Source organism: Lagopus leucura, unplaced genomic scaffold (assembly GCF_019238085.1).
Source record: "Lagopus leucura isolate 7727_CA_CO unplaced genomic scaffold, USGS_WTPT01 Super-Scaffold_100157, whole genome shotgun sequence".
NCBI lineage: Eukaryota > Metazoa > Chordata > Aves > Galliformes > Phasianidae > Lagopus > Lagopus leucura.
Window position 1 is genome coordinate 32,871,593 of NW_024962334.1, and position 26,666 is coordinate 32,898,258.

Consider the following 26,666-nt stretch of genomic DNA (forward strand, 5'->3'; position numbering starts at 1 on the left):
AAAAAAAAAAAAAACACTGTGCAGCTAAAATGAACAGATATTCACCAACAATACATTCACACAAACAGCAGTATGATCAAAGATTCATGCCAAAAAAAAAAAAAAGCATGAAGAATATATAAAAAGTTTTGAACATTATTGTATCAAAATGTAAATTCCTTGCAACTGATTGGGCTCCTCTGTGAAGTATGCAAGGTAAAGAACCTACTACAGAACATTACTGGTCACAAGAAATTCCAGTTCATTCCCTAAGCATACACACATTCCATTCAAGCCAATTAGAACACGCCTACTGACTTCAGCGTAGTCTGAATAAAGCCCCCAGAACGAGTGGCATTTTTTAAACAAAGAACATCATCTTTGAAATTAAATTTGTTCTGGACCATTACTTATTGCTACAGTCTTGAAAGCATTAATGACACGTTGCCATTATGTTTCACATCTCTCAATGAAAATCGAAAGCATTTGCAGGCTAAATGCAAGGCAAGCTTTCAGCAAAAGACCACATCTCTACACTGTTACAGATTACTGGAACCTGGCTTAACTTAATTACTCAGTTTAGCTCCCAAGACCCTGAAGAAATTTAGAGAAAATACAATTAACTGCTAAATGTAGTGCGTAAAAATCACCACCAACATTACCACTAATGGGTACACAGCACAGTAGTGATTTCTTTCAATGAAAACAAATATTTCTTCAACATTTTTCAGGGAGTTTTTGCCTTGAAGAACAGCAATCATGTTTAGAAAAACAAACTGCACAGAAGCAAGACATATTTTGGGACTGGTATTCCATCTCCATTTTCAGTTGGCCTTCCCATGTTTTATTATGTCAGATGCTGTTCATTACCACAGAAAATTTGTAGACAGACATCAGTAAAAATAGTAATAATCTTTACCACTTCCTAAAACAGCTTGAGATTACAAAGGAGCCATCATGGTGGCTTCTTTTAAGGATCTTTCTAATTTTCAGCAATCTTCTTGTGAAAAATTAAAGTACTACTAGATGGTCCATGTACAGAGAGAAAGCTTTTTATTTGTCAAGTCACACTTTTGAGCCAGCACTGTAAAACCTACGTCCCCAAGGTACTGTTTTTCCTATTTTTTCTGATACATATCCTCTCATTATTTAAAACGTAGATTCTGTACACCCTATTCTCAAAACATCATTAACCTTGAACAATAACATCCTGAACCTTGTATTAATGCAACATGTGCTCTAGTAATATTATAACACATCATGAAACAGTCCCCGATTTCAGTTTCATTAGGAGAACAGTTGTGAAAGAAAGTCTCTCTCCATTGACATTTTCTCAGTTGCCACCATCCTCAACATGCTGTATAGAACAATAATTCCAATTGCAGTTCATATGAAGGGGAAAAGCTACTTTTCAGACTCACTTTACCCTATCATTTCATTGGGTTTTTCTCATAACTGCAAGTCAATAATAATATGTTACACAGATTTGAGCTTCTATCACCAAAGACTAATAGACAATAACCAAAGTTGATCTGTTTGACTTTTATCTTCTCTCTTTACAACTATGTAAGTACAGCACCCAATTCTATTTTAACCAACCAAACTTCATAGGATTGAGCAGCAACCGGCAAAAATACTGCATTTTACTGGTGAGATCAGCCAAATTGTTCTCATGGGAGTCATCCTCTGCATGAGACCCAACTTCTGAAACTTCTTCCTAGGCCTATGCTTCATATAGCTTAAGTGCTCCAAAAAACTCATCCTTCCACAATTAATAATAATTCAAGGTATCAGAGCATGCTGTGCTTTTCTATTATTTGTGCCTTATTTTTGCGTCTTGGATGGGCACATGCTGCATGGCACATTTCTGATTAAATATGGACTGTAAATGTATATATGTGGTAAAAATAAAACCACTGAAAAGAGAAATGCAAATATAAGGATGCAAACTATCACTGTCACTTACATCACTTATTATTTCACTGCATTTTCGGGCCAGCTCCATGTTTCTGTCCTCAATAACAGGCTTGAGGAAGACCTATAAAAGAAAGGTAATCATTCCAGTTTTCTTGTCCTAAAAGAGTAACAAGTAAAGAAAAAAATATATATTTCTAAAAGCTATTGGGTTTAACTCACCCTTTCTTCTTCTCCATTCTCATTTTCATCCTCTGTGAATTCCTGAGTGACAGATACTCGCATTTTAATACTTGGAGAAAACAACAATGAAAACTCAAAAAAGGATCAGAATTGCAGGAAACAGCTCAGACTCTACAGCATGCCTGGAATCAATGCTTCATTTGTGTCCTCCACTGCACTTAACTTTACCAAGGCTCCTTCCTTATTTAGGCAGCACTTGACAGTCTTTATCTGAACAATTCAGTGTGAGTGAACTGAAAGGCAGTGCAGATGGCCTTGCTAGCTATCAGTTGCAGCAGAGCTAATGCTTTCTTACAGATAAAATATAATTAAATGACCTATCCCTGTCAACTATTTATAAAATGACTATGAACACACGTAATTAAAATACCGCGATTCAATTAATTCATAACATAAGCAATTTAGCAAAATTAACAGGCTTAAAAGGGAAACACTGATTCTATGGGAAAACTGTGCAGTTCTAAGATTCAAGGCATGCAGACTCCAAAGCTAGTCATCACAAAATTTTACGTTGTTGGTCCAATGACAAAAATGCACTATTCTCATTTTGCAGTAGATGTGGCAGCTAGTATATTTACCAGGAAATAGTCTTCTTCCATCAAGCATAAACAATTTCTTAAACTTTTTTCATATTACTAATTAATATGTGGAGAAAACATGAAAACTCTGAAAAGGTTCAGAGTTTCAGGAAATGGTTCAGAGCCTACAGCATGCCTGAAATCAGTGAAGTTAGCTGAAGTTTAAATCTGTGCACAAACAGATACAAACACATCCGCATACTTACAAACGTACATGGCTGTGTATTTACACAGCCATGCAAGTTCATTCACCATTAAAATTGTCATGATCTCAAAACCAACCTTTCTCAATATGAAGTCCAGTTAACACGAAACTGAAATACATTCTTATTCCAATGAACATGGTGTCACAGTGTTTGCATCTGTAAAACACATAAGTACATATTACAGGACCAGTCAGAGTAATCACAATTTTATTATTTTCTTTCTAAACTGTAGCATGTATACTTCTCATTTTATACAGGTCATGATTTTGAACTTCATCTAGCAGAGGGATTCACCACTACAGGGTTTTGCAATCAGGCAGAGATATAAGCAATGTGGGCTCTTGGAAAACCTCTTCAAAGAATATTGAGTACTTGAGCCTGAACACAATGGCCCCTAGGATCTTATTTAAAAACACACATTCCTGGGGGGTGAGGCAGAATATGTTAAGAAAAAAGGCATAAACTGCTTTCATGCTTTCAGTCTATTATAATCAAGATGTAATATTCATTATGGATTAATATTACAGAAAGCTTCAAGATTTTTCATCCTGTTATTTCAAATATAAGCTCATAAAATCCACATTTCAATTGGCATTGCTGATGCTCAGGTTGAAACCTGAAGGCCTGGTTTGTGTAGGTGAGGATCACCCGTAATTTAATATGACAGCTTTTAGAGCCCAGGACATTTCATTGTTGTGGAGAAGAGCAGTATAGTCTTACAAGTCAGATATGCACAATAACAGCTCATTTCTGAAAACTATCACAGCAGAAGATATATTCCTAAGCAACAAACATGTGCATGACTTCAAGCACCACATGTTAAGACCTACAAAAAGTCAGCAATGTAGCACCAAAGCTTCTGTGATACTGTTTTAAATACAGTATTCCTCCACCATCATTAATTTCTCTTTCATTCCTACATTTAAGAAATTACATATGTGAAGACTGAAAAAATAGTTAAGAGAATAGAGAAGATCTATCAGTAGCTGCAAAAGTTGCTGAGTATGGGAAAATCTTTTTCTATTTTCTGTCATGGAAAGTAAACACAGTCAAAAAGACCAAGTCAAAATTGTTTGAAGTTTGGGTTGATGGGAGCCTGTTCAGATTTTTAGCATGCTTACACTGTATTTGGTGTTTTTTCAGTAACTGAACATAGCGTAATTTCTTATATATTAATCGTGGTTTTCCTGTAATGGATTCTTCATAATAAAGATCTATTTTCTCATTAACATGAGCCTTAATTGACTTCACAGAATTTCATTTTTTCCCATTTTTTGCATGACCTATGGTAGGTATAACTGGGTATTCAAACACGCTGTGTTCCACATAACTTCCACAATACAGGGGTTTCAAAGCAACTGCTGCAAATCATCATAATAAAGAAAAATACAATATTATGCAAAAAAAAAGAGTAAGGGAAAAATACTACAGTATACATACAAGTTATTCAGTATGGCACTCCACAGATAATACATGTAGTTAGAGACCATACAATACAGAATCTTGCCTAACTTCTTTTTTTCTCCCCCAAACATGGAACGCTATCTGATAACATTCAGAGTGCCATACAGCAACCCTGAAACTCAAATATATCCAGATGAAGTGCAGAGGGGAGTTTCAAAGAATCCTTGGATACTCCAGGTTGGAAGAGACCCTGAAGACCATCCAGTTCCAAACCCACTGGATCAGGCTGCCCAGGACCCCATCCAACCATGTACTGGACTCTTCCAGGGACAGAGAGCATTTGTTGTGATCATTTAAGAGCTGCACAGTTCAGAAGTGCATTATCATTCCATTAACAGCCTGCAGGTCAAGAACAAGTAGAATTTATTTCCAGAAGAGGCAATAAATAAACTGGAATCAACAGGCACATTTGGCATAGCAAATATTTGTGTATGTTGACAGGTATTTTAAAAACTACTCTAAAAATACATCCAATCTGAATAAAGATCTAGTTAAATGATGACCTTTAATCTTCAAAACGATTATGAAGCACTGTTTTACTAAAGATTCATTGCAAAATATGCATTTTTTTCCAAAACCTCCAAACTTTCACTTCTGAACCATTTTCCATTGTATATAGTGAGTATGTAATCATTCACTTTGACATGAAAAAACACAGATTGTTTAAAATCCAGTTGCTGAGAATTTTAAGGATTTATGGACTGCTGAGCTGTGTATACACAATATTTGTAAGCATACAGGGTGTGACAAAATGAGATTTTATGATTGAATTATAGATATTTTAAGAATATCTGCAGAACCTCTGCATACACACAACAGGTTATTCAGAGGATTACCCAATATAAATTCATTCAAATTTTAAAATAAATCCATGCCATCCTGCATGGAGGTCTCACATTTTGTCTCACAGACAAAACAGTGAAGCTTGTTCACACAGCTTAGGAACAAGGCATGAGGGAGCTTAAGTCCTCATTAGTATGAGTTGCTCCAGCACACACAGGAGGCAGTCACACAGTTGGGCAGCCATCCTGTTTAGATCACACACAGCTGTGACCATACCTGTCCAGAGCAACGCCATCTCCTTGCTCCTTCATCAGTATTTTTAGAAATGCATTCGGGTGATTTTAGCCAGAAAGTTCAAAGACCTCCACTCATTCTGGTCCAGATGCACACAGAAATTCAGCAGCCATGCTCAGTTCTATCACTGAACAAAGACAACTACTGGACTTGGCATAATCCCAAAAACCCTTATGAGATCTGCACCATCCACACATTGCTGAATTTTTATCATTTCACTGGACAGCAGAAACTGCTTGTTCCAGAAAAGGTACCTGAACACAACAACCTCAAACATATTTAGCAGAGTTCGTCATGAAGCGTTTGAACACAGATTTTAAGGCAAAGATAGAGGTAATTTGGCTGGAAAATCTGCACAGCATTACAGATGTATGTGTTATGAATGCTCTTCTTTGTGGTTCTGGACTGAAAACATGATAGGAACAGAGGCAGAGTTTTAATGCTCTAACTATCCTGCTTTCAGTGAGTTAAAAATCAACCCACAGACTTCCCTGAGAAAAGAGCATAATTTTCTGTTCTCTCTGGACAGATGCACACATCACAGAAATAAGTACAATTAATTCAACAGAACGCAGCAGGTGGTCTCTTTTCAAAAGGCACACAAGGAATTTGTAAGCACTGAGATTCAATTACTGCTCATTTCTAGAAATACTCATCTATCAGGCTGGGAGTTAGAAGCAGCACTGCCCAAGGAAGTTCATAGTTAGGCTATCAGCACTGCAATCACAAACAGAAAGAAAGCACGGGCTCCCGGCCTGCCAAATTTAGCCTCTCCTGAATATGAAATATCAATTAACATCAGCAAAAGCAATGGTTCTATTTAAAGAAAAAGCCAAACCACAAGCTTGTATCTGTCAGATCATTAACACTGCATTTGTCAGCAGCAGCTCAAAATCTGCAAATATCTCATCATCTAAGCAAAGATTTTCATTCAATAGAAGTTCTTATTCAAACTTTTGGTATATCAAGGAATTGTAATGGTATTTTTAAAGATAAATAAAAATAAGATGTTAGAACACTGATTTGTGAAACCCAGAAAACCTTTTCAGTGCCTTACATGTCATAAGAATAGATTATTTTATTTTACAAACATGCTCACAGAAATGGTGTTTAAGCACAACTGCATTTTAATGTCAGATCATTTAGAAATTCATACAGTACAAATAGTTTCACATAATAATACCTAATCAAATCTGGTTAAACAGAAGCAGTGTAGCTATGCTATCATGACACTGCCTGAGTTAATAAACCCTTTTCCACACAGCTAATTATCCTGAGAAATGAATCATGCAGACCCAATCAGAAGTGGGAGTATTCACCATGATGCATTGTGCCATGCAAATGTAAACTTAGCTGTGATGAGTAACAGTATACTGAAATAAACCAGTTTAAAACTTTTTCAGACAACGAGTTCTAGAAAACACAAAGCCATAGCGTCATTTTTCTGACAATATTAATGTAAGTGCCTACCACTTTTGCGTAATAGCCTTTAAGCTTCAAAAATGGTATTTCCTAAATGGGATACACAGCTTCCATTGTTCTTTTCTATTTTATCATTTGTTAAAATGAACATTAAATCCTTAACAATTTGGCATTTCCACTCTAAATTTAATTTTCACATTAATCAGAAGCTTGGAAAATCTTTCACAAGTTGATGCAGCAGAAATTGCAAAACGCAAAATGACTGCATTGCCATCATTTCATCTACTCTACCTGACCCAGTGGCAGATTTCCCCTTCTCTTGCCTACCATCATAAAATCCCTTTCACCGTATTCAAGTATCCAAACTGGTACAGTCATCCACCAAAGTTAATGGCAGAGCAGCAGACTCTGCTAGTCACTGTAAGCAGTGGAGAGCAGCACACACCCAAGTTATCTGCCCTGCAGAAGATGGATAGTAAATGAAATTAACAGTTGACTTGGTTACTGTGTGAGATTTCCATAAAACCTAAATCACATTCAGCAGAAGAGAGATTCAAAAAGGAAAACATGGCTTCTCTCTTTGTATTCCTCAAATGCAGAAAGGTTTAGATAATATTTATACGATTTCCATACAAAAAAATTTCACTTTAACCAAACATAAATCCTACAGAAGAAAATATCGAGATTGTTTTATGAGAAATGGGAAATTTTACCTTGCTGTGAATTATAGCTAAAATTATCACCAACTGTAGGTAAAAGATATGAAGCTGGAGGTAAATATTCTTAATTTTGCACCAACACATTCTAAACAGCTAAAGATGCTCTCTTTTTCCTTTCAGTGATTAATGTAATCTAGTAAGTACATTATTACACTACATTACAAACCCTGAAAATATATATTTCACTTCCAAATAGACTCGTTCTCTTTCATGTATTTTCTTAGCTTTACAGACTGGGTATTTAGAATTTAGAAAATTTAGCATTTTCTACAAATTTAATTCAGTTATGATTATATCCATCCACCTATCACCTCATAAGTAATATATGCATTTGAAAATCTTTATTACTTTGCTGTTCTGGAAACTTTCAGGTTTCTATGATTCTCATGTAAGTTTAATCTTGCATTTAATTGCTTGTGACAGCTGATGATAAAATAAAAAGCTAAGTTCTACATTAACAGATATTTAAAATCTTACATTTTAAAATGCAAAGATTAAAAAACAAAGAAAATTCTGGCACTTGGTCAATGATGAAAAATTTATTCAAGTAACTTCGTTTTTTTATCAAGACAAATTATTTCAATCATAAATAATTGTTGGGAAAAGTAGAATAACAAAATCAATAATAAAATAAATAAATAAATAAAATACTGTAACTGTGCAAAACACTGAATGCCCTCAATGTCCACAGAACCCTGACTCTCGTGTAGTTGTCCTTCACTTTGTGAACTGTGCTCAATGTAAGATTCAAACAAGGCAACAAGTTACACACACGTTGTATCCAGGACAGTTTAAATCTGGAGGGCTGTAATCAGCCTTCTGTCCTAGCATACTGCTCCACTTTAAGACAGAAGAGCTTTTATTATGAATTTAGCAGCATATTCAAAGACAAAGTGCACTCTGAAAATAGCCGTTATTTTGAAGAGACTGAATATGTAAGGATTGATATATAACTCATTCCTCAAAAAAGCTTCCATTTCAAAATAATTTGCTGGAATAAATATGAGTTTGTAGCATTTATAATAAACTGCAAAGGATTTTGAAAAAAAGACTGTAAATAACTATGTACTGAAAAGAACCTTATAGCAAAGAACTTTGTACTGAGGGCTCTCTGGACCATCTAATCCTGTAATTGAGTTCCCAGTTGTGATGCAGGAGAGCAGCTTACCAGTTCTTAAGCACTGACTACAGTTTTGAAGAAAACACACTAAAAATACGTACAATAGCTAGCAATAATAAGGCACAGGAATGTCAGATCCTTACATACTCTCTGTTTAACAATGATATACAGAAGTTTCCATGACAACAATGATACAACGATAAAAACATCTTCTTCCATCATCCACTGAAAAAAACATTTCAGCTTGTATCATCGATGAAGTGGCAAGCACCCAACTTAGAAATGTCGACATGCATTCAAAGAAATGCATATAGTATTCTTACAGGATTTTACTGAATAACTGAACCAGATTAAATTGATTCATTACCGGGCAAATTTTTTTAGCCTCCAAAGTTACATAAAACTTTACCTCTTGCTTTAGTCACTGCCTACAGTTTAGTAGCAAAATTTCAGATTAAAAATTTCTTTTCCTGGGGAAATCTTCATATATCAAATACAAGCTGATCTATCATTTCACGAAGAAACAGTGCATACTGTAGCAGACATACACATCAAAAATTTTATGAGAATGCAGCCTTGTTCAGGCCCAAAGTATAAGCTATATGCCTGAAAACTCAATACTCTTCCAGTTGTCACTGAATTCAACACAATACATTATTTACCTCTCACTACTTTTCAAAAAAATCACAGCAGATCAGCACTATTGGTATAACCACAGAAAATTTGGAGCATTAATAACATTAGTTCCCACTGAATTCCACACAATTTAAAGTAAGAATCTGTTCTGTCCTATTTTAAAATTGCCCTCATTTTGCTCCGTAATTCACACAAATGTATATACACATATATATAAATATTACTATTATTTTTAGTTTATCAATTCTGTCATTTGCTTTCACACTAGAGCACTGCCTTGCTTCTAAATCTGTACCATTTTCTTCAATTGTCTCGCTGTTTCTTTCTTAACATAACTGTGTTGTCATTCCTGGAATACAATTACCCTTGTAAACAATTCTACTGAAATTAGGGGAAGTCAACTTGCAGTTACCTGGATACTCACATTTCTAACTAAGCAGATGTGTCATGAAAAGTGCTGCCATAACACTTACAAAAAGTAAGTTCTCAAATTTTACTGTGGGAAATAATAGCTTCCAAAAGCTAATATTACAAATTTAGTTCTGCAATGCTCTTCATGTAAACAGTACACGCAAATTACCATATTAAAAGCACAATGAATTACAGTTCATCACATCAAGGAAAGCTAATGCCTGCACCAAGTGAAATAGTGCAGCAAGTATCTTCTGAGAAGAGACAGGCAAAAGAAACACTATACCAAGTGTTTTGTACATCACAAATTATCCATAAATTCTGCCTGCAGGCAAGACCTCTTGTTGCCATTAATAACATTAAAAACAATAAATGCTTTATCCTCATACAGCTTCTTGTGGATCAGATTTTGAAGAATTTTTATAAATAGAGGACTAGAGCCTTTGATGAGGGCTACAGGCAGAAGGCAATGAGTCCTCTCCCTGTATACAGGCATTTGAGGGGGTATCCCAGGCTGCAGCCTGGGATAAATGAAAACAGCCGTGGTTCCAGTGGTTCCAGCTGGGTGACCTCATTGACGACCCATGGCACCAGGCAAACCCAGCACAGTCAGAGACTGGGATGTGCAGCAGGAATTATTCAGAGAACAAGCTGCTTCCTTAGAATACCTGGAATTTTTTAGAGAATTCAGACCTACTCTACAGAATTGCTCCTTGCTATACATCCGATGATACATGACCATGCTATAATTCTGCTTTACAAACTGGCAAACAAGGGGTCATGAAGTAAAGCAGCATCCCTACAGTACGAAAGGAAGCCTATGAGGAACCTAGGTTTCTCAGCTCCCAGGCCTACAATTCTAATGCTAGTATCATCAAGCTTCTCATACCATCTTACCCAGCTCTTTTTCAGCAGTTTTTGTGTTATTTCCAGCATAAACTAACTCTTAGCTTCTATTCTACCTACAGCATCGAAGACTGAAGGCTTTATCTAGAACATGCTGCTATCTGTTAAACAAATTTTAGAGTTAATATAACTATAAAAGTAATAAAAGAAAAAGTGGGAGAAGAACAGCTTTAACTTAGGATTTCATACTGAATTATAATTAGTGAGCAACTAGGTTAACATGCAGTATAGGGTTAGAATAACTGTGCAGGCACTTGTTATGCAAATTAATTTGAATGTCTCTGAGTTACTGGTAGCAGCCATTTGGCATGAAATGAGTAAAATAACCTCTCTGAAAGCTGGGCATATATTTCTTCCTTGTCTTCTGAAGCCTAAAGTTATATTAAGATGTTCTTATACTGAAATAAAAAGAATAAGTGATACTAAAAAGTGATAAGTCCTGTTGGGTACATTTCTATTTAAATTACATTTTTTGTAAATACTTATTCTTTTTTTTTTTTTCTTTTTCCTTTTATATACATATACAAACCACCACCAGAGAATTAATCTGTGCTGGGTCCTAAGGCCTAGCTTTGAAGAGCTTTTAGTCATTTTATCTCTTCAATGATCTCATGGGAAGTCTGAGCCTGCCTTTCAGCAAAAAGCTCTCAAAAGCCCAAGGCTGCCTCTAGAAGTACTTTATTTGCCTTCAGGTCTGTGGTAAACGAATTTTGGCAGCTTTACACTACAGCCAAAGAAATTTCTCAATCTCATCAAAAAATGTAAGCAATAATGATAATCTGTAATACAAAACTGCAAATCCTGAGGGCAGGAAGTGCCTAATCTCGTATACATGTATGCTATTCTGCAGCCAGAAGTTATCTGCGTGTTTCATTGCCTTTTAATTTTTTTTAAATCACCTCTTTGCAAGATGAAGATGAAGCTCTAATATGTTCTCCATTGAAATTTGAAGTGTCAGACTCAGCTGCCTTAAGCTTATATTTAAATCCTAGATATTAACACCCTGTACAGCCCAGTACTTGACAGATGCTACCCACAGGGTTGGTTTTTTGTTGTTGTTTTTATGCTTGTTTGTAGAAATTTTGACAGGTACAAAACAAACAGGTAAAAAAATGAGTATCAAAGTCATGTTAATCTCACATTTGCCATAATCTTATTGTCCTACCGTCATTAAATGGACAAAGAGCCTTTGGAACAGAAGCCAGAACACTGCCACTCCATCCCTACTGCCTGATAACCACAACACTCGAACACAACTCTGCTCTCTCCTGAGGCCCTTCTCTGACCCATGAACCCTCTGTTCCTTTCTATACCATAGCACAACTTCAGCAATATTCCTGACAGGACCCCCATCAAAGCCAGGATTAGGGCACCCATCTGTGGGCTCAAACACCTCTGGGGCTGGAAGCAGGATCTATCACTTCCTAGATGGCTGCCACCACAGCTGAACCAAGGAAAACAGTCCCAAGTCTTCCTTAGTCTAAAATCCAGCCCTGTTTCTGAGCAAGCATGCTTGCCAGGCACACACTGCAGTTGCAGGGGGGCAGAGAGGTTCCCCATCACATAGAAAGGCTTTGGATGGGATGTAAGCAACTGGCAGCAAAGAGCAGTTTGGAAGGAGAATGCTAAACAGTGACAGGATGCTGGAATAGCTCTCTAGGCTTCAATGCTCTCTTCTCAGACACCTGGATACAAAGTTTCAAAGCCAGCATTCTGGACCATTCTCACTTCAGCACCAAAAGTTTTTGGGGATGTCACAATCTTCATCTTCTTAATTTGGGAAGTCAGATTATGCGACTTTAGTCTACAGCGTAACTGCAGAATCTTTCTAATACCAAAAATTTTCCATTGCTAGACCAGCAAGACCAGCCTGAGTTTTTCAGAAAAGTACCTGGGTAACTTCATAATGACTTAGGGGCTCACACAGATACCATTTATCAGACGACCAGCAAACTAAGAGACCAAAATGTTAAAAATGCAAGTTAGATGGTCACACATACACCGTAGACAAAATAAAATCAGCTAATTGCCAAGGGAAATACACATATACTTGTCCTACACATATACTTGTTAGCTGCTTTCAAAAAGGACAATGCAAACCACCTTACATGAAACAGTTAACCATCTTAAAACAAAAACTAGGAAAGAGAGATTTTCTCAGGAAGAAACACTTTTTGAGTCTCAACTTTTAAGAAGCAGAAGGTCATTTCAAGGATAAAACTTCCAAAGCTCAAACAATTAAATACATATATATCTTATATGCAATCATAATACAAAGGAAAAAAAAACAAGTCCGAGAAAATGACAAAGCATTTTTAAGTCTGCTTTCAGGTTTAATGACCATGAATGATATGGCCTCTGTCTCATCTTGAGTCAAACAAAATACTAAGATTTCCCTGCATAAACTTCAATTAGCTTTTTTTGGAAGGCTGTTTCTATCTGGATTTTAACTGCAGAACTGTCATCTTTGTTCCAGCTATGACTTAATAGATGTACAGATACAACTTATGCAAGCAGATAAGTGAATTTTGATCACATGTAGAAATCTAGATTAATATCTAATTTATCCAATTTAATCAAATTCAAGATTTGTTTCATTAAATTTTGTCTCTATTTCCTGCTCAAGTCTATCAGACTTTCCTGCTTTGCCTTAATTTGAAAAGCACAGAAATTCTGTTGTAACTTGTTTCTGTAAATGGCTTCCAGACAATGCAATATGGATATTCCTCATAGGTTTTCTGCCCACAACAAATTATAATTCATTTTGCTGAAGACTAATGATGTATCTTAATTAACCACTTATCCCTTGTATTCTAGCCAGAAAAAGGACTGTTTAAAAATAAACAGGTTCTAAGATTTTAAAACAAAAAGTACATGGCTATCTCATGTAGACAGCCATAATATTCACATCAATATAGACCACGTGAAATTAAGACTTCTGCCAAATTGGGATTACGTTTAAGATTAAACATATGACAAATAGACTGCCATACACAAATCTGATGCATGAAAACAGTAGAATCTGCAATTAGTAGGAAATATTAGAAGTGCTTATTATCTCACTGCTCCCAAACAATGTATAATAGTGTAATAGGCTAAGCATCTGAATCACTGCATTTGAAATAACAACAGCTTAGATGTTCTGTGTTTCAATATTTAGGTTTTAGTCAAAAGCATGAATATTTACTTGCAGAATGCAGAGACTGCATTAACATATACAGAAGAAAGTCAATAGACTTACTTAGTTTTAACATTACCTGACTTCTTTTATAGAGTATCCTTTCAACAACTAATTACAAAAAAACTTTTTCTGTGAAAAATAAACCTAATTATTAACAGGTTAACTTCATGTAAGCTTTGAAACTATTCCTGCTCAGATCATGATGACCTGAAGAATACAAGAGTTCAGAAACTCTAATACAATAAAGCACTGAGACAAGAAACTGTCAATCACTACTAATGTAAATGCTATTTTTACAGCCCCATAAGATGGGATCTTTTCAGGCAAACTACAGAGATCCAGAGCTGATATGTTCTACTGATGTAATCAGGATATGTATTACAGATACAAAAAACAGGTTTCTTTGAATTGTGAAGAGCTCAAAAAAACAGACCAAAGTTATCTAAACTTTAAAAGAAATCAGGTATAAACAGAAGATGAGATCATAAAGTAAATTGAAGTTAAAAATCCAGGTTTCCTTCCTTTACAGAACTGCTACATGGTTTAGTCTACCGCACTCTAAATTGCACAATAATACCCTGCCAAAAGTCATAAATATGCTCACTGAAATGGAAAAAGTCTACTCATATTCTCTATCCATGGGAAAAAGTAGTTTGGAATTGAATACTGTTTCTCTATCACCTGTTATAAACTGAAATAAACATTATTTGTATCAATTCATTTCTAAATTGGAAGAGACCAAAAGGTTTTCACATCTTTGCTCATTATGAAAGAGCATATACAGGTTTTCAGTCTAATTATGTTTAACATGGTCTGTCATTATTTAAAATTTATGAAGGTGTAGAAATACCTTCCTCTACATCACCTGTTTGAAGAATTCAATCAGAAGTCTGTAGATGCTAGCTTAAATTGGACAGTCCCATGTTCTGCCATACGGTGTGTCAGTTTCCTACCACCTCTTCTCAGGCCACCTACATGTCCTAATCTTTCATTCAAAAACTTTAAAAACAAGAAAGAGCTTTGTCTTTATAAATAACTAAGAAGCACTTGTTCAAAACATATCAGCATGAAGAATTTGTTCTGTATTTACTCTGGGCAGTCTGGTGGAATGAGAGTTCAGAATGATGGACGGTGTTTGGAATAAAGAGAAAAATGGAGGGAGAGTTGACATTAGTACAGCTCTTCTTTTGTTCACTGTGAATATTAATGATTTCTGCTCAGTCTTTCATCAAAAATTCATTCAGAATGCTATGTTGCTGGAAAAAAATGCTCCTCTTGGAGAGACATAGTCGTGTCACTGACGAATCAGAAGCTGGCAACAGCTACAATAGATATTTTTAAAGTGTACATTTGCCTTTTGAATAACAATTTAACACAGTAAGATTAAATAACATGCCCTCCATACCCCAGCCTAAGATTTTGAAAATGTTTTCTCTTTGCAACTATACTTCAAAAACTCAACTGGAAAAAATGTGAAGTTATAAAGACGGTTTAAGACAAGAATGATTGTGGATGGCAAACAAAAGATTGCATTTATTAAAAAAAAAAAAAAAAAAAGGAAAAGAAAAAAGAAATAATAATACACAGATACAGAAACATAGAAAAGAAAGTATTTCATAACCAGGAACAGTCCACAGCTCTACTATACACCATGTATTCTTTTTTCTTTTATTTTCCACATCTATTGCCACTGTTTTGAGACTGTGCATTGTACCATTTGAAATTTAACCTGAACTTAATTTTCAGTCACATTGTTATATTCCCTTCCGTAAAACTTGTTTTAAGTCCCAATTTCATCCATAATGACAGATTTTTCTGTTAGGGTGAAATGTGAAATGGTTTGTTAGAGGCTGTATTTACACAAAGCAATGTCTTCTGCACATATGTTTCAATTGCTTTTAGTGTTCTATCCACCTTAGCTTTACATTTTTCCCAGAAACAAAAACATTTTTGTGGGATAGTGGTTAAAAAAATGTTAATTTTTCCTACAGACGGTTGCAGCCACATGATTTCCTCAGTACCAGTGTGGCTTCTCTTTCCTTTTTCCAAACTCCATTCACTAGTGGTGCTTGGCTACACAAAGCTACCACTATAATTTTGGATTTATGGAAGGAAAAAAACAGAAAAGCTGGCAGCATAAAGCTTGCCATCTGAGACCTAGAGCTGACCATATTTACAGAGGCCTTCGTACAAAAGCAATTCAGGATGTCAGAATGACTGCTATACTCATCCTGCCTCAGCCTTCTTATCCTGTCTCCAGTCACTGAATACCCTAATCACAGTTAAGTTCCTCCTGGCTAGATTGAAAGAACCTATAGAATCATCAGCTTCCTGCTCTCATTCCCTATTTCATTTACTCTAAGCATAGCCCTCAGGCTATGTCATACTAGCCCACTCCCACTAAACATTACCACAGACTCCAAACTCCAGGTCAGAGGTAATTTTGGTGAGACCACCTACACAAGAAAATTTCTTGCATATCCCATGATATTGTGAAAACCATAGCAGGTCTTACAGATCCCATTGGTAATATCACAAGCACACTGCACAAATGTAAGGCTTACATGGCACAGAGCTGAAATAGGTGAAGGGGAAGAAAGGTCAGTTCCTGCAAAACTGCTAGGAAGACAGCCACAGTGAAAACTGCAAATTCATTTTCCCATGCCTCCCCCAAGCTAAACTCTTGTCTATTCCTACCTCATACCAATTTGTCTATCACTGCTATCTTTGCACGAACTCCACATGCCTAAGTCCCCTTCCATTTGAGCTGGAGCACACTCTCTCTGGGCAAATGAGTTTGATGAGCCCAATCTTTAAAAGTTACTTATATACCAAATATACTCCAGAGCAAAGCCAAGAAAGGCAGTTTAATCCCAGTAAGCCTTCTGGTCAGTGACCTTCACAAGACACCCCTACTAAGCAGATGCTGGCATATAGAAAGACAAATTTCTTCCCCCCCCCCCCCCAAAAAAAAAAAAAAAAAAAGACTGATCATAGCTAGAGCAGGTTACATCATGAAAAACATGAAGCACACTTTAGTTCATATTTTTCTACCTGTGAATACTTTCAAAAGTAGTACCAGAAAGCTACTTCTGGCAGATAAGTTCCTAATGAGGGAAGGGGGATTGCCAGTTATGGGAATAGGTAACAGTAGTAAAACTAGATTCAAGAAGAAAAATCAAAAACTGTTTCTAATTTTTGACGTGGCAAAGATACACAGTCACCATTACTGAAGAGCAGGACTGTTTTCAAGCATACGTTAATTTTCGAAGAGATCTTGCTTACCATTGTTTTGAACAACAGTTAAATACTGATCAAAAATACCCAACAAATGCTATTACCTCACGATTAGTTTTAAAGAAAGTTTAGTGCATATCTGTCATTAATTCTCACCAAGTTACAGGCAAGATGACTACACTCAAACTGGTATATCAAAAAGTAACATGCTGTTTTGTTTGGCCATCATTATTTTCAACAAAAATACCATCTTGGCAAGTACTCATTCAAGGTCTTTTAGTAAATCGTTTGAAATCCTGGAGAAAAGAAATAAACCCTGTGATCACGGCGTATACTGAAAAAAGTGAGTGATACTGTGATTTAGAAGCATTTCACTTAAAAATTTCATTGTCACTCTGTACTCCTAAACAAACCAAATCCCAGAAGGTACCTTTTCTTGTTAACAACATCTGCTTCCAATTTTAACTACGAAAATGAAGATTGTAGTTCTTGTCACACTTAGTGCTTCCTGGTACATCCTGTTACAGTGCAGAAATGCAGCATTAGGGCAGGAAGAAACAATAGTCATATTAGTCTATGTTAACCCAAGAACTTTTTCCTCTTCCTCCATCGCTCCCTCCCTCCTGTCAAGCATTCTCTAAATCTCTTAACTACTTTTTTTCTCACTGATCATTTAAAAAAAAAAAAAAAAAAAAAAAAAAGGCTGAAAACTATGAATAAAGAATGCTTCAATATCAATGGATCATCACAGTATCTCTGGATATGGTTAATTTTCCTTCTTTGACATCCCTGTTTTCACCCAAATAGGAGCTGCAGTACATTTGTACTAATATGGCGTGCAACTGGTTACTCATCAGTAATACACTCAAAAGCTAGTCTACTCTTCTCCCTTCAAAACAGGAATGTTTCCAGCCTCCTCCAACAGAAAGAAATTTTAACCACATAAAATATTCACTACTGTACACTGATACGAGAACTCTGCATTGATTACTGTAATCTCTTTAAGTTACAGTACTCCTCTAGGCATCTTTTGAAGGGAAGAGAGTCATTAGTAATAACATTTGAAACCTTCCTAAAGAAATGCCACTGGATGCCAAAATGAGACTGATAAATGACCACAAACAGACAAAATCAAATGAAAGGTCATTAAAGTCACAAAATACTTTAAAAGATATGTTCCATTTCATTCATAATTCAAGACTGGAAAAATATGTTTAATACTAATACTATTGGAAAGGCTAATAAAAACCCCATGATTCTATTCAAAGCTGCATTAAACTGGAGTTTTGAACAAAAACTTGTATCACTGACTTCAGACTTAACTGATTTTTTTTCACGAATCACAGAAATATAAAGGGCTGACAGGGGAAGTCAGTGCCTGCAGTCCCTGCCAAGTGAGAAATTAATTCTCAGGTCTCCATGCCACCCCTGCACCTCTTGACCAGCCTTAGCCTTTCCCACACGACATCCACAATTTAAGCCATGCAGTGGCTGGTTCCAGGTGCCCCCTGGCAGCAGCCCAGCATGCCTGCTGGCTGCCACGCAGCTCAAACCCAGGGCACAGCCATTCTGAGGCACAAGGCAACAAGGAATAAGATAACTTTGTATTCTGCACGTAACACTTTTTACAAAACACACAGGAAGTTTAAGAATGCTACCTTTCTGTTGAATTTGGTCAAAATAAACAGTTTGAATGACCGTTAAGAGTGAGTATCAAATAAGACAAATGGACAACACAATCAGGCCATATTTCTAAAGCCTAGGCAAAAAAAGAAGTTATCCCAAAGTGAAGTGTAGGCATGGAACAGTCAAAGTTAAAGTTAAAAGAAACCAATCCTGAAAACATGAATTTTCAGACAGAAGACCACTGTGATGCAAATTTCTCTCCCTTTCTCAACCTTTCGGTCTATAAAAAATCATAATAATTCATACAGTAATTAATGCATCAAAAATAAATAGCATAAATATATTAATGTACTTTGCTGTAAAAACAAAAAGTTCTAATCTAATTTTAAGGCTTTATTATTATTATTATTATTATTATTTCTAATGATGTAATAGACGTTGATCTGCCAGTAACAGGGCTATAGCACTGCTAGACAGAACACTAAGGTGGATGAATTTATTCTGTCCATTTTGATTACTACTGTTTCTTTCGCTTGGAGTAAGAACAAGAGAAACTTAATTCTGTCAAAGTCCTCTCATTTTTCAGCAATCTTAATCTATTTCCATTAATTTTCCAGTATTTTCTTTGAAAAAAATGTTGTGTTTCATAAAGAGGAAATTGAACTCACTGTTCTAATTCTGCTTGGAGTTCTTCATTACAACTTTTTCCATCCCTAGATATTTCTACAACTGACAACAGAATACAGAATAAATTGATACTCTTATATACAAGTTCCCACATCAGCGCAGATCATATTCCCTTTAATTACAGTGATTTCCAAATATCCATGATTATATTAAAAATAATACAGGAACAGAATACAGCCCAAGCATCTTTAGAGTAACTTACAGTATGCTACTACTTTATCTTTGGAAGGTGGAAAATATTATTTTATCATATGAATTACACAAGATGTCTGCTTCTGTACCTTCAGCTTTTTTACAGGGGAGTTTTTTTGCTACAGTTTTACAACAGACTCCGTAAAGGTAAATATCTGCCATTGTGTAAAGTAATAAAGATTTCACAGTAAAGCAAAGAAGTCCACCCATATGAATTTCTTCAAAGGAGTAGTGAAGCTGCTGCTTAACACTATAATAACACTATAATAATGCTTAACACACATGCAATAGGAAATTATAAATGCAAATTATCTATATAACTTAGAGGAAAAACATGCAAATCTATAATTTATGTTTACCAGAAATTGTCCCTAATAGTTTGAATAAACCAGAGATTGCTCCATACAAAGAAGCAGACCTGGTTTGAGTCCCTTTAGAAATACAATGCACATTCTCCTTACTTAAACAAGTAGGAGATCATACACAAGTCACAGAAAAGTTATGCAAGAAATAGATGGAGAGCCAACAAGCAGGGATATTAGAGACAATCTCTGATTGTGCAGAAAAGAAAAGCTCTACGCACACTCATGATTCTAGCTCACAATAAACAAATCATTTGTCTCTTAAGAGAAAATGCTTCACATTACAAACAAAAAGCAATCAGTGTCTCAATGTTTATACCAATTACATAAAAACTATTGTCTTAATGCTTTCTAAGGGAAAATCTGTATCACTACAGGCAAATAAATTGGTAACAGAGGGTCAACACAAGCATTTATTGTCATTGCGAGAGTTGTATACTCACTACAGTATCTTAGCACACACTCAAACCACCTCCTCTCTCTTTCTGGAGGACATTTTAATTGTACAGATTCAATACTCATCCACTTATTCTGAACACTAATCTTTTGAAAATCACTCTACATTTGAAGAAAAGCTAATTTGCATGAAAGTGCCAAGAGGCATATACAAAGTGGCAATTCATATACCAAAACAAAATTATGAAGTCTGTACAAAATGAATTGCACCCATTATCTATATAAAAAACAGATTGTAACAGTACAATTTTTCTCTGTATCAAAACACTCTGAAATTGCAGATTAACAACTTAAGAAGTTTAATGCAGTTCCTGTATTATCCCACACTCCTTGAACTGTTCGATTTAGCAATGCATTTTTATCCTGTAGCACATCTGGCACAAAAGTCCAAGAAGCAAACTTCTTTCTTAAATTTCTACTTTTATAACTGAAGGATATGAATTGTCTATTCCCGTCATCTTTTTTAATTTCACCATTCATGAAAAGTGAAAAAATAGGGACACTTTTGTCTAAAATGTATCTTTTTCTTATAATTGTAGTTTTAAAAAATCAGACAGAAAAATTGAAGTGTTTTCTGAAAACGTAATAGAAAAATCCAACATTAAAGACAAGCTGAATAAAGGTATGAATTAACACACATAATATTATAAAGCCAGTATCTGAAAAGTAACTTCTCAACAATAATCGAAGCTTCTGTGAATCTGAGCAATCATTAAGTATTTGTGATTCTCTCTTTTTATGAACATAAATAACTAGGAATTGTATGGAAAATTTATTTTGTATCTCTGAAGCATTCTGAAATCCACAATGAATTTGCTACAGAGGACAATTTCCTCAAAGGTGGCCTATCTCTACTCTTGCATGTCTAGGTGCAAATGCCTGAAGAACCCTACCCTCAAATACTGTACAGCCCTAAAACTCCTGAAGAAGGGTCTTCTGTACTGATTACCCCTATTACAAAGCTTGGAAATCATAATGCCCTCTGAAGTTGAAGAACGGCCCAAAACTGAAAGTTTTCTCTTACTTTGGGGGTGATCTTAGCACACAGATCAGAACCGTAGCTCCATGCTGAGGATTCAACACTGCAGGAGAAAGGCCACTCATTCTGAGTCACTGGAAAACTCTTCTGGGGTTCACCATTCCTATGAAGCAGGATCTATATTTGGCTTGGTACAGAATAATGAAAAAGGCCCAGGTAATATTTAAGGAGAATTTGCTGTCCCTTTTTGAGTGGACACATTTCTTTCATTCAGCATCAATTCTGCACTCTGTGATGCAGCACACTTTTGTCACAGCTTGAACAAAAACTCACAATGCACCAGCACAGTTTCTCACAACATTAAAATCAGAGATGAACATTAGGAGTGGAGAAGCCCTAAAGGCTGAAAACTTTTAATTATTTGTCTGAGCAACTCACATTACTCCTAGGCTCTTACAGACAGGGACTAGATTATCATCTTCAGCCTCACCCTTGCTGAAATTTTCTTCATGCACACAGCAAGTATAACAGCTTAAACTGAAATTTAAGCTGATTGAATTAGCTCTGCCAAAACTTTGGCCTGGTGGCTCTTAAATCACTGTCATTTGTATGAGAAGTACTTTTGCTACCCACCTTATTAGTTTCCTCACTCCTCCCATCTAGTACTAAACATATCTGTGAAGTTTCACAGTATAATTATACCAACTCAGAAATTTATCATCACTTAAAAGAGCAATTCTGGCCTTTCACCTTGCCACATGACAAGTGCTAGCGTCCAGCATGGACAGATGGGAATATAGTCTGCACTGTCATGCTAGACACAGTTGTAGAATCTCTTTAAAGAGCAACACAGCAGTAGATCAGCTCCAAATGACTGTCAAATCACAGCCTGAAATACATTTTTCTTGCCAGACACCAGCCTCCTTTCTATGTACAAAAGACCCAGTGTTTCATTTTTATAAATTTTGGTTTTTTTCCATCCCTAACTCCAGGCAAGTGTAGGCAAACCCCTCCTGAATCTATCATTCTTTGCAGCAGAATGTAAATGATAAACAATATATTACAATCAACACACATCCACTGGAATTCCATCTATACTGGTTAATAAAAACAACTTTGCAGCAAAAGGCATAACTAAATTCCAGCTCACCTGCCCGTTCAGCAAGCAGAACAAGTATGTGAATACATTAAAAGTCAATTGCAAAGTAAAAAGCAAAGGTGATCTCAGGACAAAAATCCACAGTTACCAATCAGCGGTGAGTCTGGGCATAACAGTCACTTTGAAGAGGAGTTTCTTAACTTCTGTTCCTTTCCAAATCCTACAGTTGCCCCAAGTATGCTGGGTTCACTGAATATACCCTAAGAAACAGTAACTCTTGAACATCACAGACATTGCTCATCTCTGTAAAAGCATCATGCATTATACCTTGCTTAACTCCTACATAATCACTAGAATTTCAAAGGAGGAAGTTAATTATTTATGTGCTGAAAGACCCAACAACAGTCTATGTAGAAAAGGCCTTCCAGCATGTTATTCCTCCAGTTCTCTCGGGCCTTGCAGTCAGCAAAGATTATAAACAAATGAAAGCAAAACGTATGCACTGACAAGAAAAGCAAGTTGGACATTTTAAAGGCTAGATACTCTGGGGAAGTTAGGTATGTGGTAAAAGATCAAGTCAAGGGAAGCTACTTCAGCAGAAGAAAGTCTCATTTTCTGTACCCTGCAACTCACAGTGTGCACATGTAGAAGGCACACCTAAAACATCTGAAAGACAACAGGAAAAAAAGACCATCATAGAAATGGGGAAAATATCAGGATGTTGCAACTCTTCCCTTCAACAGATGAGAGCATGTCTTCCTCATACAGATGTACACCCTGCTTGCAGCTTGCTTGCCCTTTTCTCTCACAATGCATTTTGCATTCCAAAGCCCTTGAGTTTGAGCCCCAAAGTCTGAGGATTATAAAGCAGTCAGGCAGAGAACAAGGAGAATCTACAATCTTTCTCTGCAGAAAAGATCTAAAAATTGCTCAAGTCCTTTCACATGTGTGGAAGAAAATGCGGGTCTCATACATAACTACTTTGATGCTGAACTGAGCAAGACACAATAAGACTGCATTTAAGATGTCTGCTCCCTGTAGTATGTAAAGGTATCTGATCTCGGCCATGTCACCTCCAGATAAAATCTTATCTGCATTTAACTGTCTTCAGGACTGTTATCAGGTCCAAGACTTCTGATATCTCTCCGTTATTAAAATGTCTGTACACAATACTAAAGCTACTTCCTTTTCACAGTTGAATGAGTAGCTGGCACTCAAACAGCTTGTTTTTCCAATCCCCAGGATAATTTATGTTGTCCTTCCTTGAATTCTGGGGAATAGGAAGGGGAATACAGTGATTCCAAATCTACCTCAGCACATGGACGCAACATTCCAGTATCAGTCCTGATTCTCTGCAGTCAATTAGTCAATGCAGTAAATACATTCTTCTGTCTCTGCCCAGCATTGGTCTTACTGAGGATCTCTTTAAGCAAGCAACCACATGTGGTCTAGTTCCAAGTACCTTTATGAAGGGGAATGGACATGCCTTTCTGCTTCATTCCAAATACACTGCAGTTTTTTATATCTCCTACATGTAATTCAAAAAATATCTAAATTAGAGAAAGAAATTGAATCAATAAGATTTTACTGATTTCAAATACAAATTCAACATGTAAAATGCAAGGACAAATTGGAATGGATCACATTAAAACCACATTCCATTGCGTTGAAATAAGATTACATTGGCAGAAGTTATCTTGGTTATAGCTAAAAACTACATCTTATAATGATTATTTATTTTAAAAACTTCATTATTTTTACATCTGTTAGCCATTTATAATGGACTCTTTTGCCTTTCTACATGCTTCTTATTTTGACAGGAATTTATATTCAGTATCAGCTTCTTGCCATCTTTTACATGAATGTTTCAAATTTCATATTTTAAACATATATATTATATGAATGTTTTATCACTGTTACTGTATTATGAATTTAAGAGTGTCTAGAACTACCTCAGACCAGAGGTCCGTTTGGCCTCATATCCTTTATTCAAGAACAGCTGCAAACATTAGTGAGCCTCAATAAGGACATGGGAAATATACGATACTTCCCCCGCTTACACTCTCCCTGACTCCAACAGTTTTCAGTCTGGTGTATTTCCTGAGCCTGGTGTGGTTTGCCCCATTCCACAATGGATATTTTTTCTAAATGCTTCCCCTGTCCTTGATCTAATATAAACTTCTTGCAATCATGTGATCATCTAGTAAAAATTCCATCATTTAATACTTTTCACAAAGAAACAATTCCTCTTGCTTGTCTTGTGCTTCTGACTAGTTTTCTTTGTTCCTAGTTCTTGTACTTGAAGACAGGGAGCATGGCCATTCCTCGTCTATCTTCTTTACTTTGTAGAGATCGTTCTTTAACACCTTTATAAACTCTCAAGCTTTTCCTAAGACTGGATTCATTCATTCTTCTCGATGAATTTGGTCAACTTTGATGCCCTTCCTGATCTTTTTTATTTACGTATTTATTTTAACTTGAAGGCCAAAGTCAAAAACATTATTCAAACCATGGGTGAATATGGGATTTTGACAAAAGGTATAATGAAGCTTTTCCTTTTCTATTGTTCTCCTATTTATTTCTAATATTTTATTTGCTTTTTTTTTACATGTATTAAGCAGTGAGTTGATGCCATTAGACGGCATAATAATCAGGTCCAAGGCCATTATTTTATAAACTACATATATGTATTTATGTGCACTTTTAACCTCATTTTCAATTTCATTATTCAGATACTCTCTATTATAATGGTTATTGTGGGGTTTTTTTTAATAATCTTCATATTCTGCACTTGACTAACTGTGAATAAGTTACAATTATCAAAAACTTGTTTCAGTCACTACTTACTCCCTTGGTCTGCTTATATGTAAGTATAAATATATCAGTCAACTAAATTTTCAGTTAATTTTTTTGCTTTCACAGGGTATAGCTTGCTCACCCATACTGACTTAGGGACTGGCTTGAGAAGCCAGTTAGATTTCGAAATCTGATAGACTTAGAAACTATCCTGAATTAGGTTAAAATGGGCTACTAAAATCTGCTTCCAAAGAGCTGTATAAGTTAGAAGTATACAAAAGATTTTTAATGAATTTTAAAATATTTTTTGTATTAGCCAGAAAAAAAATAGAAACAAGCTACTCTGGAACTTTCTTAACTTTTCTTACTTTTGTAAAATGTAAGATCCTCTATGCCTCCAGGACTAGCTTACCTTGAATGACCTCATTTTCCTTTAAGAAGGAAACAGAGTAAAGTGTCAGAAGGAAGAACGCAGACAGTTACAACAGAAAAATTGATGAATTATGCTTTGTTCACACATCCTTTCTGCACGCCTTACATACAATCCACTCAACAGTTTACATGAGAGGTATTTTTGTGCGCAGATACTGACACGAAGGACTTTCATAGGCAAAAATGAATAGTGCTTTTTGAAAACATATCACAGATTTCTCACTACCCAGAAAACTCTCACATTATCAATGTCTTTAATCTTAAGGTGCATTTTCAAAGCGAAGCTAAAAGGAAATTTTCTGCAAAGGAAAATTAATCTGTTGTTTGCTCGACATACATGACCTGCTAGTGGACTCCACATTAAAAAAGCCTTCCTAGAAGAAAAGATGTGTTTTTGTAATTGTTTTTCAAGACACCAACTTGGCTATTAGTACTTTTATTAATAACATTAACTTATTAAAGCTCCTTTTTCACACTCTGTCAAGCAGGTCACCACAAAGCAGCAGAGAAGGGGATTAATATCATCATTATCTAATATTACCTTTTAGTAATAGAATTCCAGCAAAATTTAATGAACATAGACTGAGCCAGAAAATTGGGGTGTGAGGAGGGAGCATTTAAAAAGCTTTGATTTCCTCATGCTGACATAAGACTATTTCAAACCAACCTGCCAAAGCTACATATGTATGAGACAGAAGTGTGGAATACATCTGTGCAGGAAAGCACAGTCAAAGCAGAAATGTTGGCAAAACCACATGCAAGAACAAGACTTTCAGAATACTAATAAGAAATATGGTTTTAAAAGATTAAGGAGTACTCACAAACCGTCATTTCAGTAAGCAATAACTCAGAACACCACTTTCAGAGTTATGAGGGAAACAAAAGACCAAGAAATAGGAAAGAGAGAAAGAGAGAAAGAGAGAAAGAGAGAAAGAGAGAAAGAG

General features: G+C 35.8%; 1 protein-coding gene and 1 long non-coding RNA gene across 4 annotated transcripts in view; both read right to left on the minus strand.

Moving 5' to 3' along the window:
• The window catches only part of NEBL (nebulette), a 241,033-nt gene that overhangs the window by 84,817 nt on the left and 129,550 nt on the right, over nucleotides 1-26,666 (minus strand). For 2 of the 3 annotated variants that reach the window (XM_042889189.1, XM_042889188.1), the window contains exons 1-2: nucleotides 2,116-2,293; nucleotides 1,946-2,017 (exon numbers count right to left, since the gene is read on the minus strand). The exons of the other annotated variant lie outside the window; for it this stretch is intronic. In XM_042889189.1, coding sequence (XP_042745123.1) covers nucleotides 1,946-2,017; nucleotides 2,116-2,178 — 135 coding nt within the window. In that variant the 5' untranslated portion in view covers nucleotides 2,179-2,293. Of the gene's footprint in view, nucleotides 1-1,945; nucleotides 2,018-2,115; nucleotides 2,294-26,666 lie in introns of those variants that run through there. 3 annotated transcript variants of the gene reach the window in all.
• Nucleotides 3,005-26,666, minus strand: part of LOC122189809 — a 38,960-nt gene continuing 15,298 nt past the window's right edge. Inside the window, exon 5 of the long non-coding RNA XR_006181976.1 lies at nucleotides 3,005-3,076. This is a non-coding gene — a long non-coding RNA (uncharacterized LOC122189809). The remainder of the gene's footprint in view (nucleotides 3,077-26,666) is intronic.